Here is a 20,446-nt window from a genome sequence, read left to right as displayed (position 1 = left end):
ATAATGAGAGGCCAGGGTAACATAAGGAGAGGCCAGGGTAACATAAGGAGAGGCCAGGGTAACATAAGTAGAGGCCAGGGTAACATAAGGAGAGGCCAGGGTAACATAAGGAGAGGCCAGGGTAACATAATGAGAGGCCAGGGTAACATAAGGAGAGGCCAGGGTAACATAAGGAGAGGCCAGGGTAACATAATGAGAGGCCAGGTTAACATAATGAGAGGCCAGGGTAACATAATGAGAGGCCAGGTTAACATAATGAGAGGCCAGGTTAACATAAGGAGAGGCCAGGTTAACATAATGAGAGGCCAGGGTAACATAATGAGAGGCCAGGGTAACATAAGGAGAGGCCAGGGTAACATAATGAGAGACCAGGGTAACATAAGGAGAGGCCAGGTTAACATAATGAGAGGCCAGGGTAACATAAGGAGAGGCCAGGTTAACATAATGAGAGGCCAGGGTAACATAAGGAGAGGCCAGGGTAACATAATGGGGTTTTAGTTTTGCCATCAATACCTTGGGGTTTTAGTTTTACCATCAATACCTTGGGGTTTTAGTTTTACCATCAATACCTTGGGGTTTCCAGTTGAAGCTCGCATCCGCTACAAGACCATGGTGCTTGCCTACGGAGCTGTGAGGGGAACGGCACCTCAGTACCTCCAGGCTCTGATCAGGCCCTACACCCAAACAAAGGCACTGCGTTCATCCACCTCTGGCCTGCTCGCCTCCCTACCACTGAGGAAGTACAGTTCCCGCGCAGCCCAGTCAAAACTGTTCGCTGCTCTGGCCCCCAATCAACCTTCTGGAACAAACTCCCTCATGACGCCAGGACAGCGGAGTCAATCACCACCTTCCGGAGACACCTGAAACCCCACCTCTTTCAGGAATACCTAGGATAGGATAAAGTAATCCTTCTCACCCCCCCCCCCCCCCCCTTAAAAGATTTAGATGCACTATTGTAAAGTGGCTGTTCCACTGGATGTCATAAGGTGAACGCACCAATTTGTAAGTCGCTCTGGATAAGAGCGTCTGCTAAATGACTTAAATGTAATGTAATGTAATGTAAATGTTTTAGTTTTGCCATCAATACCTTGGGGTTTTAGTTTTACCATCAATACCTTGGTTGTTTTAGTTTTGCCGTCAATACCTTGGGGTTTTAGTTTTGCCATCAATACCTTGGGGTTTTAGTTTTGCCATCAATACCTTGGGGTTTTAGTTTTGTTTTCAACATCATTATTTTTGTTTGGAATACTAATAATTCTGTTCTCAACTTCAGAAGTTTTGCTTCTAAAGTAACTCTAACTGAAGGACTGCACCACATAATAACACCATAACTCTATGAAAGGTGCTTAAAGCGGCCATCTTTCATTTAATCATCAACAGTGTTCTCACCGCCACAGTAAACAGTTGAGGGATGGATCTGGAGAAATGCAACCACTCTCAAATCCATATGCTATGGATGCAAGGACTGACCATCCATGATGTCAAATAGTTGTAACCCTGTTTTGAAGCGACACAGTGTTTGTTTACATTTACTTTGTTTACAAACATTGGAGTTTTCTTACATGTAAAACCGCAAATTTGACAAGTGCTTTTTTGGCAAAGGAGTATGTGCATGTCTGTGTGTGTGTTAACAGACAAGTAAGAACAGGTCTTCCCCACTAGCCCTGAAGCCCAGCCTTTCTGCATGTGAAATGTGATGGACCAAGTCACTACACAGAAATCAAAGTGCCTCTCCAGAAATCAACCTTCTCCAGAAATCAACCTTCTCCAGACCAAGAAAGGGACGGAAAAACAATAGTAAAGAAGAAATATGTGCTGTGCCAACTACAGTACTATACTATAACATTACTATAGTACTATACTATAACAGTACTACAGTAGTATACTATAACATTACTATAGTACTATACTATAACATCACTTTAGTACTATACTATAACATCACTATAGTACTATACTATAACATTACTACAGTACTATACTATACCATTACTATAGTACTATACTATAACATTACTGCAGTACTATACTATACCATTACTATAGTACTATACTATAACATTACTACAGTACTATACTATAACATTGCTATAGTACTATACTATAACATTACTACAGTACTGTACTATACTATTACATTACTACAGTACTATACTATAACATTACTATAGTACTATACTATAACATTACTATAGTACTATACTATAACATTACTATAGTACTATACTATAACATTGCTATAGTACTATACCATAACATTGCTATAGTACTATACTATAACATTACTATAGTACTATACTATACCATTACTACAGTACTATACCATAGTATTACTGCAGTACTATACTATAATTTTACTATAATACTATACTATAACATTACTATAGTACTATACTATAACATTACTGCAGTACTATACTATAACATTACTATAGTACTATACTATAACATTACTACAGTACTATACTATAACATTACTATAGTACTATAATATAACATTACTGCAGTACTATACTATAACATTACTATAGTACTATACTATAACATTACTATATTACTATACTATAACATTACTATAGTACTATACTATAGCATTACTATAGTACTATACTATAACATTGCTATAGTACTATACTATAACATTACTATAGTACTATACTATAACATTACTACAGTACTATACTATAACATTACTATAGTACTATACTATAACATTACTACAGTACTATACTATAACATTACTGTAGTACTATACTATAACATTACTATAGTACTATACTATAACATTACTATAGTACTATACTGTAACATTACTACAGTACTATCCTATAACATTACTGCAGTACTATACTATAACATTACTTCAGTACTATACTATAACATTACTACAGTACTATACTATACCAATACTATAGTACTATACTATAACATTACTGCAGTACTATACTATAACATTACTACAGTACTGTACTATAACATTACTATAGTGCTATACTAAAACATTATTGCAGTACTATACTATAACATTACTGCAGTACTATACTATAACATTACTATAGTACTATACTATAACATTACTATAGTGCTATACTGAAACATTACTACAGTACTATACTATAGCATTACTATAGTACTATACTATAACATTACTATAGTGCTATACTAAAACATTACTATAGTACTATACTATAACATTACTATAGTACTATACTATAACATCACTATAGTACTATACTATAACATCACTATAGTACTATACTATAACATTACTATTGTACAATACTATAACATTACTACAGTACTATACTATAACATTACTATAGTACTATACTATAACATTACTATATTACTATACTATAACATCACTATAGTACTATACTATAACATCACTATAGTACTATACTATAACATTACTATTGTACAATACTATAACATCACTATAGTACTATACTATAACATCACTATAGTACTATACTATAACATTACTATTGTACAATACTATAACATCACTATAGTACTATACTATAACATTACTATAGTACTATACTATAACATTACTATTGTACAATACTAGAGTGTAGTGACAGTGAAATAACATTCCTTAACACCAGGAAAACATTGTTAAGAATCAGAGGACGTAAAGAAGCCGCCTGAGGATCGTTCATGTGGGACGAGGTTGTGATGACATGTTATTTTCCGTTGAAAGCTCATACCTGGAGTTCAGGAAGAGATGATTGAGTCCCAAATAGCATGTTAATCTCTATATTATAGTGCACTACTTTTGACCAGAGCCCTATGGGTCCTATGGTCAAAAGTAGTGCACTACATTGTAGATAGAATAGGGTGCCATTCGGGATGCAGACAATAGTATTGTCATTAGAAAGCTCTCACCTGCAGTCCAGACAGAGACGAGAACAGAGCAGGACTGGGCTGCTGTCTCCTGGTGTCCACTAGCACCGTAAGGCCTTGGTCACGCCTCTCGCTCCTGAAACCAGAAACAAAACCCATCAGGGTGATCAAATGGTTAGTCCTTGCGTCATCTCTCCCCTGTAACTATTCCACAGGTCGTTGCTGTACATCAGAATGTGTTCTCAGTCAAATTACCTGGTAAAATAAGGGTTAAATAATATATATATATATATATATATATATATATATATATAGCCCCATTATGAGAGTGGTTACGCTATACTAGAACATTACTATAGTACTATACGAAACCATTACTACAGTACTATACTATAACAGTACTACAGTACTATAATAGTGGCTCCAGACCCATTTCTTAGCTGTTTACCAAAAAGTGTTGGGGTGCCTACTTTGTTATTGTTAGAATCCCAGATTGCCCCCTTAAAAGGAACACCATCTAGTAACTAAAGCCTGGATGGGGATTCAGCAGATGAAACCTGAGTGCGGCTGGTTGACTGACTGACCTGAGCGTTGAATAGTAGTAACCCAGAAGACAGGTGAGGTCTTTGGCCGTGCAGCTCTCCCCAGCCCACACCCTCCCCCGCGTGCACACCTGCAGCACCGCCCGCCCGCTGAGGTCTCTGTTACCTGGAAGAGAGAGAGGGGGGGAGGGTCAGCGTTCACTCATAGGCAAGTAGACCTTATGGTTGCTTCCCAAATGGTACCCTAATCTCTATATAAAGTAGTGCGCTACATTTTGACCAAAGTCCTATGGGCCCTGTTCAAAAGTAGTGCACTACAAAGGGAACACTGTAGGTTGCTATTTGGGACGTGGAGAAAGTGACCTGTCTGTTGTTAAGTGTTTGTCATCATCCCAGGCCCCACAGCACAGCTCAACATACTGCTTTAGTTCAGGATGGCATCTCCTCTTACACACATCTGATCCAGTCTAAGTCATTTAATAGGCTCCTATTATTCCACATAGAACATTCCCACTCCTACTGAGAACATGCGCCCCAAGTTTTATATGTCACATGGCAGTTAACACTCATACGTCACATGGCAGTAAACACTCATACGTCACATGGCAGTAAACACTCATACGTCACATGGCAGTAAACATTTCATATGTCACATGGCAGTTAACACTCATACATCACATGGCAGTTAACACTCATACGTCACATGGCAGTTAACACTCATACGTCACATGGCAGTAAACACTCATACGTCACATGGCAGTTAACACTCATACGTCACATGGCAGTTAACACTCATACGTCACATGGCAGTTAACACTCATACGTCACATGGCAGTTAACACTCATACGTCACATGGCAGTTAACACTCATACGTCACATGGCAGTTAACACTCATACGTCACATGGCAGTTAACACTCATACGTCACATGGCAGTTAACACTCATACGTCACATGGCAGTAAACACTCATACGTCACATGGCAGTTAACACTTCATATGTCACATGGCAGTAAACACTTCATATGTCACATGGCAGTTAACACTCATACGTCACATGGCAGTAAACACTCATACGTCACATGGCAGTTAACACTTCATATGTCACATGGCAGTAAACACTTCATATGTCACATGGGAGTTAACACTCATAGACATGGGAGTAAATGGGGGTGATGGCCCAAGAGGCCAGTGTGTGTGTGTGTGTGTGTGTGTGTGTGTGTGTGTGTGTGTGTGTGTGTGTGTGTGTGTGTGTCACCTACCAGGTAAGTGTGTGTCACCTACCAGGTAAGATGATGGCCCCAGAGGCCAGTAGTTCTGGGTTGACCTCTGACACCAGGTTGGGGAGGTGACAGTTAGGGGGTGACCCTGGGGCTGGGGCCAGCTGGATGAGGACTTCATTAGAAGGTTTGGGGGGGTGATGGTGTGACTGTGCTCCATCCTGACTGTGCCGCATGGGGTTAGTGCTGGTGCCAACTTCATGGATCGCTAAAGAAAACCAAGACATAAATGGTATCATTTCAGACAGTATGCTGCTGTTAAACATGGTATAATTTCAGACAGTATGCCGCTGTTAAACATGGTATCATTTCAGACAGTATGCTGCTGTTAAACATGGTATCATTTCAGACAGTATGCTGTTGTTAAACATGGTATCATTTCAGACAGTATGCTGTTGTTAAACATGGTATCATTTCAGACAGTATGCTGTTGTTAAACATGGTATCATTTCAGACAGTATGCCGCTGTTAAACATGGTATCATTTCAGACAGTATGCTGCTGTTAAACATGGTATCATTTCAGACAGTATGCTGCTGTTAAACATGGTATCATTTCAGACAGTATGCTGCTGTTAAACATGGTATCATTTCAGACAGTATGCCGCTGTTAAACATGGTATCATTTCAGACAGTATGCCGCTGTTAAACATGGTATCATTTCAGACAGTATGCTGCTGTTAAACATGGTATCATTTCAGACAGTATGCTGTTGTTAAACATGGCATCATTTCAGCACCTGTGCTGATGTTTGTGTCTATTGTTCAAACTGTGGAATAAAAACCCCTGTCTGAATACCAATTCATTATAATCACTCTATTTACTGTTCAACAAAATGACCACAGAAAGAGGTCATCATTTCACCTCAATGTGTACATCTCTTACATCATAAACCTAAAAACACTATAAACATCATTCAACCTACTTTAATTAGGAATCAACCAGAAAAATATTTAAAAAACACCTACAGGGGTAGATAGATAGAGGGAGGGAGGGAAGGGAATGAGGGAAGGAAGGAAGGGAGGGACCGAGAGAGAGAGAGAGCGAGAGGAGAGAGAGGGAGAGGGAAAGAGAGAGAGAGAGAGAGAGAGAGAGAGAGAGAGAGAGAGAGAGAGAGAGAGAGAGAGAGAGAGAGAGAGAGAGAGAGAGAGAGAAGAGAGAGAGGAAGAGAGAGAGGGAGAGAGAGAGAGAGAGAGAGAGCGAGAGAGAGAGAGGGAGAGAGAGGGAGAGAGGGAGAGAGAGAGGGAGAGAGAGGGAGAGAGAGGAAGAGAGGGAGAGACGGAGAGAGAGGGAGAGAGAGAGGGAGAGAGAGGGAGAGCGAGAGGAGAGAGAGGAAGAGAGGGAGAGAGGGAGAGAGAGAAAGCGAAATAGAGAGGGGGGATGTATAATCAGGGACTGCTCTTCCAGACTGAGTCACTGCAGAGACCAGGTGTTCCGTCTGACTCACTGATACCAGGCCTGGGTTCAAATACTAACTGAAATCTTTCAAATACTTTTAGCATTTGCTTTAGTCTGCCTGGAGTGCCAGATGGGCGGGGACTATTCTACTGGTTCCCTTGCACTAGGCAAACTCAGTCAAGCCCAGCTAAAATACGTGCAATTATTTCAAATAGTATTTGAACCCAGGTCTGTCAACTACTATAAAATAAAACTCTGGATCACAGACAGACTCCCAACGCCCCACTAACAGGAATGTAGCTCCTGACGTTCCCGACTGGTACCAACCACTGTTATAGCTTACACACTTTCTCCCTTTCTCCTATCCCTCTGGCTGGAGCTGGCTACGAGGCTGGCTACGAGGCTGGCTACGAGGCTGGCAGCTCTCACACTCAGCATATACAGCACGGACCTGGGTTCAAATTGTATTTAAAATGTTTTTCATGGTTTCAACTGTGAATAGTCCTCTTCAAGATGGTCGCCGACCACTCAGGCAGAGGAGGCTGCTGAGGGGAGGACGGCTCATAATAATCGCCGGAATGGAGTGAATTGAATGGCATCAAACACAGAATGTGTTCACCCAATTCCAGCCATTACACTCCATTACACTCCATTCCAGCCATTACACTCCATTACACTCCATTCCAGCCATTACACTCCATTCCAGCCATTACACTCCATTACACTCCATTCCAGCCATTACACTCCATTACACTCCATTCCAGCCATTACACTCCATTACACTCCATTCCAGCCATTACACTCCATTCCAGCCATTACACTCCATTCCAGCCATTACACTCCATTACACTCCATTCCAGCCATTACACTCCATTCCAGCCATTACACTCCATTACACTCCATTCCAGCCATTACACTCCATTACACTCCATTCCAGCCATTACACTCCATTCCAGACATTACACTCCATTCCAGCCATTACACTCCATTCCAGACATTACACTCCATTCCAGACATTACACTCCATTACACTCCATTCCAGACATTACACTCCATTACACTCCATTCCAGACATTACACTCCATTCCAGACATTACACTCCATTACACTCCATTCCAGCCATTACACTCCATTACACTCCATTCCAGACATTACACTCCATTCCAGCCATTACACTCCATTCCAGACATTACACTCCATTACACTCCATTCCAGACATTACACTCCATTACACTCCATTCCAGCCATTACACTCCATTCCAGCCATTACACTCCATTACACTCCATTCCAGCCATTACACTCCATTACACTCCATTCCAACCATTACACTCCATTCCAGCCATTACACTCCATTCCAGCCATTACACTCCATTCCAGCCATTACACTCCATTACACTCCATTCCAGCCATTACACTCCATTCCAGCCATTACACTCCATTCCAGCCATTACACTCCATTACACTCCATTCCAGCCATTACACTCCATTACACTCCATTCCAGCCATTACACTCCATTCCAGCCATTACACTCCATTCCAGCCATTACACTCCATTACACTCCATTCCAGCCATTACACTCCATTCCAGCCATTACACTCCATTACACTCCATTCCAGCCATTACACTCCATTACACTCCATTCCAGACATTACACTCCATTCCAGACATTACACTCCATTCCAGCCATTACACTCCATTCCAGCCATTACACTCCATTACACTCCATTCCAGCCATTACACTCCATTACACTCCATTCCAGCCATTACACTCCATTACACTCCATTCCAGCCATTACACTCCATTACACTCCATTCCAGACATTACACTCCATTCCAGACATTACACTCCATTCCAGCCATTACACTCCATTCCAGACATTACACTCCATTCCAGACATTACACTCCATTACACTCCATTCCAGACATTACACTCCATTCCAGCCATTACACTCCATTACACTCCATTCCAGACATTACACTCCATTCCAGCCATTACACTCCATTCCAGACATTACACTCCATTACACTCCATTCCAGACATTACACTCCATTACACTCCATTCCAGCCATTACACTCCATTACACTCCATTCCAGCCATTACACTCCATTCCAGCCATTACACTCCATTCCAGCCATTACACTCCATTACACTCCATTCCAGCCATTACACTCCATTACACTCCATTCCAGCCATTACACTCCATTCCAGCCATTACACTCCATTCCAGCCATTACACTCCATTACACTCCATTCCAGCCATTACACTCCATTCCAGCCATTACACTCCATTCCAGCCATTACACTCCATTACACTCCATTCCAGCCATTACACTCCATTACACTCCATTCCAGCCATTACACTCCATTCCAGCCATTACACTCCATTACACTCCATTCCAGCCATTACACTCCATTCCAGACATTACACTCCATTACACTCCATTCCAGCCATTACACTCCATTCGAGACATTACACTCCATTCCAGACATTACACTCCATTCCAGCCATTACACTCCATTCCAGCCATTACACTCCATTACACTCCATTCCAGACATTACACTCCATTCCAGCCATTACACTCCATTACACTCCATTCCAAACATTATTATGAGCCGTCCTCCCCTCAGCAGCCTTCACAGGGTCATCTAATACCTGGTAGAAAGTAAAGCAACAAAGGATATGGCCACGCCCGGCATAAAAACCTGACCATAAAAGCCATTGTTCATACGTCTTCAAAGTTGTCAATGTGTGAAAACAGAGAATGTATAGATGGGGTGTCTCTGAACCATGTATGAGACTCGGAGTAGTGTGTTTACAACCATCTCTAACTGGCCCCCTTGTGTTGTCCTAGCCCATCCCCTCCGAGCCTAGTCCCTCCCCTCCGAGCCAAGCCCCTCCCCTCCGAGCCTATCTCCTCTCAGCCTCTCCCTTCCCAGCATAGCACTCCCCTCCCAGTCCCTCCAAGCATCTCCCTGCCCCTCCCCTCTGAGCCTAGCCCCTCCCCTCTGAGCTGAGCCCTTCCCCTCTGGGCCTATCTCCTCCCAGCCTCTCTCCTCCCCTCCCAGCCTGTTCCCTCCCCTCCCATCATAGCCCCTCCCAGCTTAGCCTCTCCCTTCCCAGCCTAGCCCCCTTTTGTCCTCAGGCACTAAATGTAGTACTTCCTGTGTGACTGGCTGTGGCTGTGCGGCCAGTAATTCTGTTTGCAGCAAACTTCCTACATTGCTTTGTTTTGTCAGGAAGTTATAAATGTAGAGCAAAGCCTCTCCTGCATTGTACCCAGTGTAATCCTGGGTTGTATATGGCGTTTCACAGCCTTCTACGCCATCAATGCAGCCAGGACCTGGCCACACATATCTGTCTGTCGGAGAACAAAACGGTCTGGACTAGCAAATATAGGATGCATCCCAAATGGTGCCCTATTCCCTACATATACACTGAGTGCACAAAGCATTGAAATCACATGGGGGACATGAATGACTGTACGCTTGTATTGACTGTATGTTTGTTTATTCCATGTGTAACTCTTGTGTTGTTGTTTTTGTCGCACTGCTTTGCTTTATCTTGGCCAGGTTGCAGTTGTAAATGAGAACTTGTTCTCAACTAGCCTACCTGGTTAAATAAAGGTGTTCTCAACTAGCCTACCTGGTTAAATAAAGGTGTTCTCAACTAGCCTACCTGGTTAAATAAAGGTGTTCTCAACTAGCCTACCTGGTTAAATAAAGGTGTTCTCAACTAGCCTACCTGGTTAAATAAAGGTGTTCTCAACTAGCCTACCTGGTTAAATAAAGGTGTTCTCAACTAGCCTACCTGGTTAAATAAAGGTGTTCTCAACTAGCCTACCTGGTTAAATAAAGGTGTTCTCAACTAGCCTACCTGGTTAAATAAAGGTGTTCTCAACTAGCCTACCTGGTTAAATAAAGGTGTTCTCAACTAGCCTACCTGGTTAAATAAAGGTGTTCTCAACTAGCCTACCTGGTTAAATAAAGGTGTTCTCAACTAGCCTACCTGGTTAAATAAAGGTGTTCTCAACTAGCCTACCTGGTTAAATAAAGGTGAAATAATACATCTATAAATAAAACAATGAAGCAATGGTCACCACAGCCATTACCATCTCACATGGTGGATGGGGGGTGTTCCATCCCTTCTCAAAGTGAGGGAGGGTTTTGTTTCAGAATAAAGTCCTGAAAAAGTCAGTTGGTTCACTGGTTCTCATGTTACTCAGGTGAATGGACCTACCTGAGGACAGGTAAAGGTGTTCCCCTCATTCAGGCCCCCTGGAGGAGGGGGCAAATGAATGCTATTGTACAGGAGCCAACTCATGGTCTGGGATCAGAGTCGTGTTCACAGCCCAGTCCCACATTCACTGGAAGGTCATCTCACTGTGTTCTGAACCTAGCGCCACTGTGTGTTAGAACCTAAGTGTGTTCTGAACCTAGCCCACTGTGTGTGTGAACCTAGCCCACTGTGTGTTAAACCTAAACTGGTGTTGTGAACTAGCGCCACTGTGGTTAAACCTAAAGCCACTGTGTGTGTGAACCTAGCGCCACTGGTTAAATAAACTGTGTTCTCAACCTAGCGCCACTGTGTGTTAAATAAAGCCACTGTGTGTGTGAACCTAGCGCCACTGTGTGTTAAACCTAAACTGTGTGTTCTCAACCTAGCGCCACTGTGGTTAAACCTAAACTGTGTGTGTGTGTGAACCTAGCGCCACTGTGTGTTAAATAAACTGTGTGTGTGTTCTCAACTAGCCTACTGTGTTGTAAAGGTGTTCCTAGCGCCACTGTGTGTGTGAACCTAGTGTGTTCTCAACTAGCGCTACTGGTTAAATACTGTGTGTGTGAACCTAGCGCCACTGTGTGTGTGAACCTAGCGCCACTGTGTGTGTGTGTGAACCTAGCGCCACTGTGTTAAACCTAAAGCCACTGTGTTGTGAACCTAGCGCCACTGTGTGTGTGAACTGGTTAAATAAACTGTGTGTGTGAACCTAGTGCCACTGTGTGTATGAACCGAACGCCACTGTGTGTGTGTGTGTGTGTGTGCCTGTGTGTGTGTGTGTGTTCTGTGTGTGTGTGTGTAGCCTACCTGTGTGTGTGTGTGAACCTAAATAAACTGTGTGTGTGAACTAGCGCCACTGTGTGTGTGAACCTAGCGCCACTGTGTGTGTGAACCTAGCGCCACTGTGTGGTGTGAACCTAGCGCCACTGTGTGTGTGAACCTATAAGGTGTTCTCAACTAGCGCCACTGTGTGTGTCTGAACCTAGCGCCACTGTGTGTGTGAACCTAGCGCCACTGTGTGTGTGTCAACCTAGCGCCACTGTGGTGTGAACCTAGCGCCACTGTGTGTGTGAACCTAGCGCCACTGTGTGTGTAAACCTAGCGCCACTGTGTTGTGTGTGAACCTAGCGCCACTGTGTTGTGAACCTAGCGCCACTGTGTGTGTGTGTGAACCTAGCGCCACTGTGTGTTGAACCTAAAGCGCCACTGTGTGTGTGAACCTAGCGCCACTGTGTGTGTGAACCAACGCCACTGTGTGTGTGAACCTAGCGCCACTGTGTGTGTGAACCTAGCGCCACTGTGTGTGTGTGAACCTAGCGCCACTGTGTGTGTGAACCTAGCGCCACTGTGTGTGTGTGTGAACCTAGCGCCACTGTGTGTGTGAACCTAGCGCCACTGTGTGTGTGAACCGAACGCCACTGTGTGTGTGAACCTAGTGCCACTGTGTGTATGAACCGAACGCCACTGTGTGTGTGTGTGTGTGTGTGTGTGTGTGTGTGTGTGTGTGTGTGTGTGTGTGTGTGTGTGTGTGTGTGTGTGTGTGTGTGTGTGAACCTAGCGTCACTGTGTGTGTGAACCTAGCGCCACTGTGTGTGTGAACCTAGCGCCACTGTGTGTGTGAACCTAGCGCCACTGTGTGTGTGTGTGAACCTAGCGCCACTGTGTGTGTGAACCTAGCGCCACTGTGTGTGTGTGTGAACCTAGCGCCACTGTGTGTGTGAACCTAGCGCCACTGTGTGTGTGAACCTAGCGCCACTGTGTGTGTGAACCGAACGCCACTGTGTGTGTGAACCTAGCGCCACTGTGTGTGTGTGTGAACCTAGCGCCACTGTGTGTGTGAACCTAGCGCCACTGTGTGTGTGAACCTAGCGCCACTGTGTGTGTGAACCTAGCGCCACTGTGTGTGTGAACCTAGCGCCACTGTGTGTGTGAACCGAACGCCACTGTGTGTGTGAACCTAGCGCCACTGTGTGTGTGTGTGAACCTAGCGCCACTGTGTGTGTGAACCTAGCGCCACTGTGTGTGTGAACCTAGCGCCACTGTGTGTGTGTGTGAACCTAGCGCCACTGTGTGTGTGAACCTAGCGCCACTGTGTGTGTGAACCTAGCGCCACTGTGTGTGTGAACCGAACGCCACTGTGTGTGTGAACCTAGTGCCACTGTGTGTATGAACCGAACGCCACTGTGTGTGTGTGTGTGTGTGTGTGTGTGTGTGTGTGTGTGTGTGTGTGTGTGTGTGTGTGTGTGTGTGTGTGTGTGTGTGTGTGTGTGTGTGTGAACCTAGCGTCACTGTGTGTGTGTGTGTGTGTTTCCCTCCTATGTCTGGTTGGTTACAGGATCCTCTGAGGTTTCCTGTCCACCAAGGTCTCAATGGGCTCCAGGTTTTCAATGGTGCTATGTTTTCAGTGGCTCTAGATTTTCAACGGCGCTAGGTTTTCAGTGGCTCTAGGTTTTCAACAGCGCTAGGTTTTCAGTGGCTCTAGGTTTTCAACGGCGCTAGGTTTTCAGTGGTGCTAGGTTTTCAGTGGTGCTAGGTTTTCAGTAGCTCTAGGTTTTCAGTGGTGCTATGTTTTCAGTGCAGCTGGGTTTTCAGTGGAGCTAGGTTTTCAGTGGCTCTATGTTTTCAGTGTGTAAAAATGGGCTTCAGCTTGGTACTGTTGTATTGCTCTGCCATAAGGTCCTGGCAGGCAGAAATCCATCATTGTTGAGGGAGATACTGACATTGTGGGGTAGTTGTACTAAATACAGTTATGGGTTCTGGAATGATATGTTTCATTGGGCCGTATTTATAATCTATAGGACCAAGATATTTTCCTTTTCAGGGCACATGGTCATGGTCTTATCTTTTACCAATCAGGGAAAACCTACCATCCCTGGGCGGAACTGCTGAGTCTGTGTTATTTCACGGGGTTAAATCAACTGAACTGCTGAGTCTGTCATTTCACAGGGTTTAAGGAACTCTTCAGGATTTTGGCAATGAAGAAGTTAGAGGTAGTTGCGTTAACTAGTGTTAGCAGATACACATAGACTTCCAGCCATTGCGCTAATGCTAGTTTGCATTGGCTCACAAAACAACCTCAAACTTCATTCGAACTGAACATAGAAAATTACAAATGGTATCCACCAGTTCATCTGCCTCTGGGGAAGTAGATAAAGGAGTTGATCTGCCTCTGGGGAAGTAGATAAAGGAGTTGATCTGCCTCTGGGGAAGTAGATAAAGGAGTTGATCTGCCTCTGGGGAAGTAGATAAAGGAGTTGATCTGCCTCTGGGGAAGTAGATAAAGGAGTTGATCTGCCTCTGGGGAAGTAGATAAAGGAGTTGATCTCCCTCTGGGGAAGTAGATAAAGGAGTTAATCTGCCTCTGGGGAAGTAGATAAAGGAGTTAATCTGCCTCTGGGGAAGTAGATAAAGGAGTTGATCTGACTCTGGGGAAGTAGATAAAGGACTTAATCTGCCTCTGGGGAAGTAGATAAAGGAGTTGATCTGCCTCTGGGGACGTAGATAAAGGAGTTCATCTGCCTCTGGGGACGTAGATAAAGGAGTTGATCTGCCTTTGGGGAAGTAGATAAAGGAGTTAATCTGCCTCTGGGGAAGTAGATAAAGGAGTTGATCTGCCTCTGGGGAAGTAGATAAAGGAGTTGATCTGCCTCTGGGGAAGTAGATAAAGGGCCTCGTTGCCAACATCCCAAAGTATCCCTTTAAATCAACTCACACACTTTCCACATTTCAATACCTGGAAGAGGCAGTGCTACATAAAACACTTTCACAAACCAACTCTTCTGCGCTGCCCTGCACAGAACAACAGAACAGTGTGTGTGTGTGTGTGTGTGTGTCCAACACCACGTCTGAGCTGTTCCAGGGATGGGCCATACCTGTCTAATAACATATGAAAGCGCATCTACTCACACACACAACCCCCTCCCCCACCACTACCCAAAATCAGCACATGAGAACTACAAGCTGTCTCCTCATATCAACAGTGAGTCCAAACAAACACAGGCCTGTATAACCCTCATGTCAGATCCCTATTACTGCAGGTCATAATTACTCACTGAAACCACAACATTAAACCTGTCTGGAAACAAACCGTGTTTTCAAGCCCGGAGGCCACACCATTTGATACAGTGAGAGAGAAGCCAGTGTTATGATTCAATCTCTATTGGACCCAATGCCAGGGAAAGTGTTTGTCCAAACTGAAGACAACGCTTGAGTTGAGGAATCTAATCACCAACGCAGTGTCACAAATCTTAGCTGTCTGGTTTAGACTTTTACTGCCTTTTTTGATGTTACATTCTAAAACCAACATGCAAACTGGTAGAAATTATGTGTTTTCAAAGGAAAAACTGGTTGAAAATATGTCTTTTCAAAGGCAAATATGGTTTATATGATAATTTAATTTCAACCAGTTTTGCCCACTGACTGGACTTTTACCTTTGACAAAGGTGTAGCTCCAACCAACTGAGCTATCAGTACACCTGACCTCACTCCTATTTCAATCAATACATATACATAGCCCAAGCAGAAGTCAAACCCATAACCTTGGTCTATGCAGCATCTTAGTGCAAGCAGGCGTCACTACAGTCCCTGGTTTGAATCCAGACTGTATCACATCCAGCCGTGAGTCCCATAGGGCGGCGCACAACTGTCCCAGCGTCGTCCAGGTTTGGCCGGGGTAGGCCACCATTGTAAATAAGAATTTGTTCTTAACTGACTTACCTAGTTAAATAAAGGTAAAATAAAATGTGGATCACTACATACCAGACTCCAGGAGTCAAACCCATAACCTTGGTCTATGCAGCCCATGTGGATCACTACATACCAGACTCCAGGAGTCAAACCCATAACCTTGGTCTATGCAGCCCATGTGGATCTCTACATACCAGACTCCAGGAGTCAAACCCATAACCTTGGTCTATGCAGCCCATGTGGGATCACTACATACCAGACTCCAGGAGTCAAACCCATAACCTTGGTCTAAAACCAACATGCAAACTGGTAGCAAACTGGTCTATGCAGCCCATGTGGGATCACTACATACCAGACTCCAGGAGTCAAACCCATAACCTTGGTCTATGCAGCCCATGTGGATCACTACATACCAGACTCCAGGAGTCAAACCCATAACCTTGGTCTATGTAGCCCATGTGGATCACTACATACCAGACTCCAGGAGTCAAACCCATAACCTTGGTCTATGCAGCCCATGTGGATCACTACATACCAGACTCCAGGAGTCAAACCCATAACCTTGGTCTATGCAGCCCATGTGGGATCATTATATACAGTTGCCTTCGGAAAGTATTCAGACCCCCATTGAATTTCCACATCAATCTACATACAACACCCCATAATGACAAAGCAAACACAGGTTTTTAGAAAAAATGTTTTGCACATGCAGAGAAGAATGCGAGAAACTCCCCAAATACAGGTGTGCCAAGCTTGTAGCTCCATACCCAAGAAGACTCAGGCTGTAATCGCTGCCAAAGGTGCTTCAACAAAGTACTGAGTAAAGGGTCTGAATACTTTTCATTTAGAAATACATTAGTGAAATGTTCTAAATACGTGTTTTTGCTTTGTCGTTGTGGGGCTTTGTGTGTAGATTGACAAGGACATTTTAGATTAAAGCTGTAAATGTGGACATGTCAAGGGGTCTGAATACTTGTACCGCACTCCTGGAGTCAAACCCATAACCTTGGTCTATACAGCCCGAGTGGGATCATTATATACCGGACTCCTGGAGTCAAACCCATAACCTTGGTCTATGCAGCCCATGTGGGATCACTACATACCAGACTCCAGGAGTCAAACCCATAACCTTGGTCTATGCAGCCCATGTGGATCTCTACATACCAGACTCCAGGAGTCAAACCCATAACCTTGGTCTATGCAGCCCATGTGGATCACTACATACCAGACTCCAGGAGTCAAACCCATAACCTTGGTCTATGTAGCCCATGTGGATCACTACATACCAGACTCCAGGAGTCAAACCCATAACCTTGGTCTATGTAGCCCATGTGGATCACTACATACCAGACTCCAGGTGTCAAACCCATAACCTTGGTCTATGCAGCCCATGTGGATCACTACATACCAGACTCCAGGAGTCAAACCCATAACCTTGGTCTATGCAGCCCATGTGGATCACTACATACCAGACTCCAGGAGTCAAACCCATAACCTTGGTCTATGTAGCCCATGTGGATCACTACATACCAGACTCCAGGAGTCAAACCCATAACCTTGGTCTATGCAGCCCATGTGGATCACTACATACCAGACTCCAGGAGTCAAACCCATAACCTTGGTCTATGCAGCCCATGTGGATCACTACATACCAGACTCCAGGAGTCAAACCCATAACCTTGGTCTATGCAGCCCATGTGGATCACTACATACCAGACTCCAGGAGTCAAACCCATAACCTTGGTCTATGCAGCCCATGTGGGATCATTATATACAGTTGCCTTCGGAAAGTATTCAGACCCCTTGACCTTTTCCACATCAATCTACATACAACACCCCATAATGACAAAGCAAACACAGGTTTTTAGAAAAAATGTTTTGCACATGCAGAGAAGAATGCGAGAAACTCCCCAAATACAGGTGTGCCAAGCTTGTAGCGTCATACCCAAGAAGACTCGAGGCTGTAATCGCTGCCAAAGGTGCTTCAACAAAGTACTGAGTAAAGGGTCTGAATACTTTTCATTTAGAAATACATTAGTGAAATGTTCTAAATACGTGTTTTTGCTTTGTCGTTGTGGGGCTTTGTGTGTAGATTGACAAGGACATTTTAGATTAAAGCTGTAAATGTGGACATGTCAAGGGGTCTGAATACTTGTACCGCACTCCTGGAGTCAAACCCATAACCTTGGTCTATACAGCCCGAGTGGGATCATTATATACCGGACTCCTGGAGTCAAACCCATAACCTTGGTCTATACAGCCCGAGTGGGATCATTATATACCGGACTCCTGGAGTCAAACCCATAACCTTGGTCTATACAGCCCGAGTGGGATCATTATATACCGGACTCCTGGAGTCAAACCCATAACCTTGGTCTATACAGCCCGAGTGGGATCATTATATACCGGACTCCTGGAGTCAAACCCATAACCTGGGATCATTATATACCGGACTCCTGGAGTCAAACCCATAACCTTGGTCTATACAGCCCGAGTGGGATCATTATATACCGCACTCCTGGAGTCAAACCCATAACCTTGGTCTATACAGCCCAGTGGGATCATTATATACCGGACTCCTGGAGTCAAACCCATAACCTTGGTCTATACAGCCCGAGTGGGATCATTATATACCGGACTCCTGGAGTCAAACCCATAACCTTGGTCTATACAGCCCGAGTGGGATCATTATATACCGGACTCCTGGAGTCAAACCCTTAACCTTGGTCTATACAGCCCGAGTGGGATCATTATATACCGGACTCCTGGAGTCAAACCCTTAACCTTGGTCTATACAGCCCGAGTGGGATCATTATATACCGGACTCCTGGAGTCAAACCCATAACCTTGGTCTATACAGCCCAATTGGGATCATTATATACCGGACTCCTGGAGTCAAACCCATAACCTTGGTCTATACAGCCCAATTGGGATCATTATATACCGGACTCCTGGAGTCAAACCCATAACCTTGGTCTATACAGCCCAATTGGGATCATTATATACCGGACTCCTGGAGTCAAACCCATAACCTTGGTCTATACAGCCCGAGTGGGATCATTATATACCGGACTCCTGGAGTCAAACCCATAACCTTGGTCTATACAGCCCGAGTGGGATCATTATATACCGGACTCCTGGAGTCAAACCCTTAACCTTGGTCTATACAGCCCAATTGGGATCATTATATACCGGACTCCTGGAGTCAAACCCATAACCTTGGTCTATACAGCCCGAGTGGGATCATTATATACCGGACTCCTGGAGTCAAACCCATAACCTTGGTCTATACAGCCCGAGTGGGATCATTATATACCTGACTCCTGGAGTCAAACCCTTAACCTTGGTCTATACAGCCCGAGTGGGATCATTATATACCTGACTCCTGGAGTCAAACCCTTAACCTTGGTCTATACAGCCCGAGTGGGATCATTATATACCTGACTCCTGGAGTCAAACCCATAACCTTGGTCTATACAGCCCGAGTGGGATCATTATATACCTGACTCCTGGAGTCAAACCCTAACCTAATATATACAGGCCATGCGGACCTGGGATCATTTTGGTGCCATGGACTCCTGCAGTTATTTAAAACATGTTATACTAATCACAAAGACTCTAATCAGTCAATAATATAATCAGTCACATGTTATTCTAATCAGACATTTTACTAATCAGTCACATGTTACTAATCAGTCACATGTTATTCTAATCAGTCACATGTTATACTAATCAGTCACATGTTATTCTAATCAGTCACATGTTATACTAATCAGTCACATGTTATACTAATCAGTCACATGTTATACTAATCAGTCACATGTTATACTAATCAGTCACATGTTATACTAATCAATCAGTCACAATCAGTTATACTAATCACTCACATGTTAATCAGTCACATGTTATACTAATCACTCACATGTTATACTAATCAGTCACATGTTATACTAATCAGTTACACGTTATACTAATCAGTCACATGTTATTCTAATCAGTCACATGTTATACGAATCAGTCACATGTTATTCTAATCAGTCACATGTTATACTAATCAGTCACATGTTATACTATTATCTAATCAGTCACATGTTATACTAATCAGTCACATGTTATACTAATCAGTTACATGCTATTCTAATCAGTCACATGTTATACTAATCAGTCACATGTTATACTAATCAGTTACATGCTATTCTAATCAGTCACATGTTATTCTAATCAGTCACATGTTATACTAGGATCTAATCAGTCACATGTTATACTAATCCGTCACATGTTATTCTAATCAGTCACATTTTATACTAATCAGTCACATGTTATTCTAATCAGTCACATGTTATTCTAATCAGTCACCTGTTATTCTTATCAGTCACCTGTTATTCTAATCAGTCACCTGTTATTCTAATCAGT

The 20,446-nt window shown here is 43.6% G+C and overlaps 1 protein-coding gene across 1 annotated transcript in view; it reads right to left on the bottom strand.

Annotated features, from left to right (window-relative positions):
- LOC115119782 (pleckstrin homology domain-containing family G member 4B-like) overlaps positions 1-20,446 on the bottom strand; it is a 78,096-nt gene that overhangs the window by 27,149 nt on the left and 30,501 nt on the right. The window contains 3 exon segments of the mRNA XM_065015519.1: positions 3,892-3,985; positions 4,434-4,557; positions 5,674-5,877. Coding sequence (XP_064871591.1) covers positions 3,892-3,985; positions 4,434-4,557; positions 5,674-5,877 — 422 coding nt within the window.

Source organism: Oncorhynchus nerka, unplaced genomic scaffold, assembly GCF_034236695.1.
Source record: "Oncorhynchus nerka isolate Pitt River unplaced genomic scaffold, Oner_Uvic_2.0 unplaced_scaffold_1387, whole genome shotgun sequence".
Lineage (NCBI taxonomy): Eukaryota > Metazoa > Chordata > Actinopteri > Salmoniformes > Salmonidae > Oncorhynchus > Oncorhynchus nerka.
The sequence above is the reverse complement of the archived record's forward strand: the minus strand, read 5'-3'. Positions and strand labels throughout refer to the sequence as shown.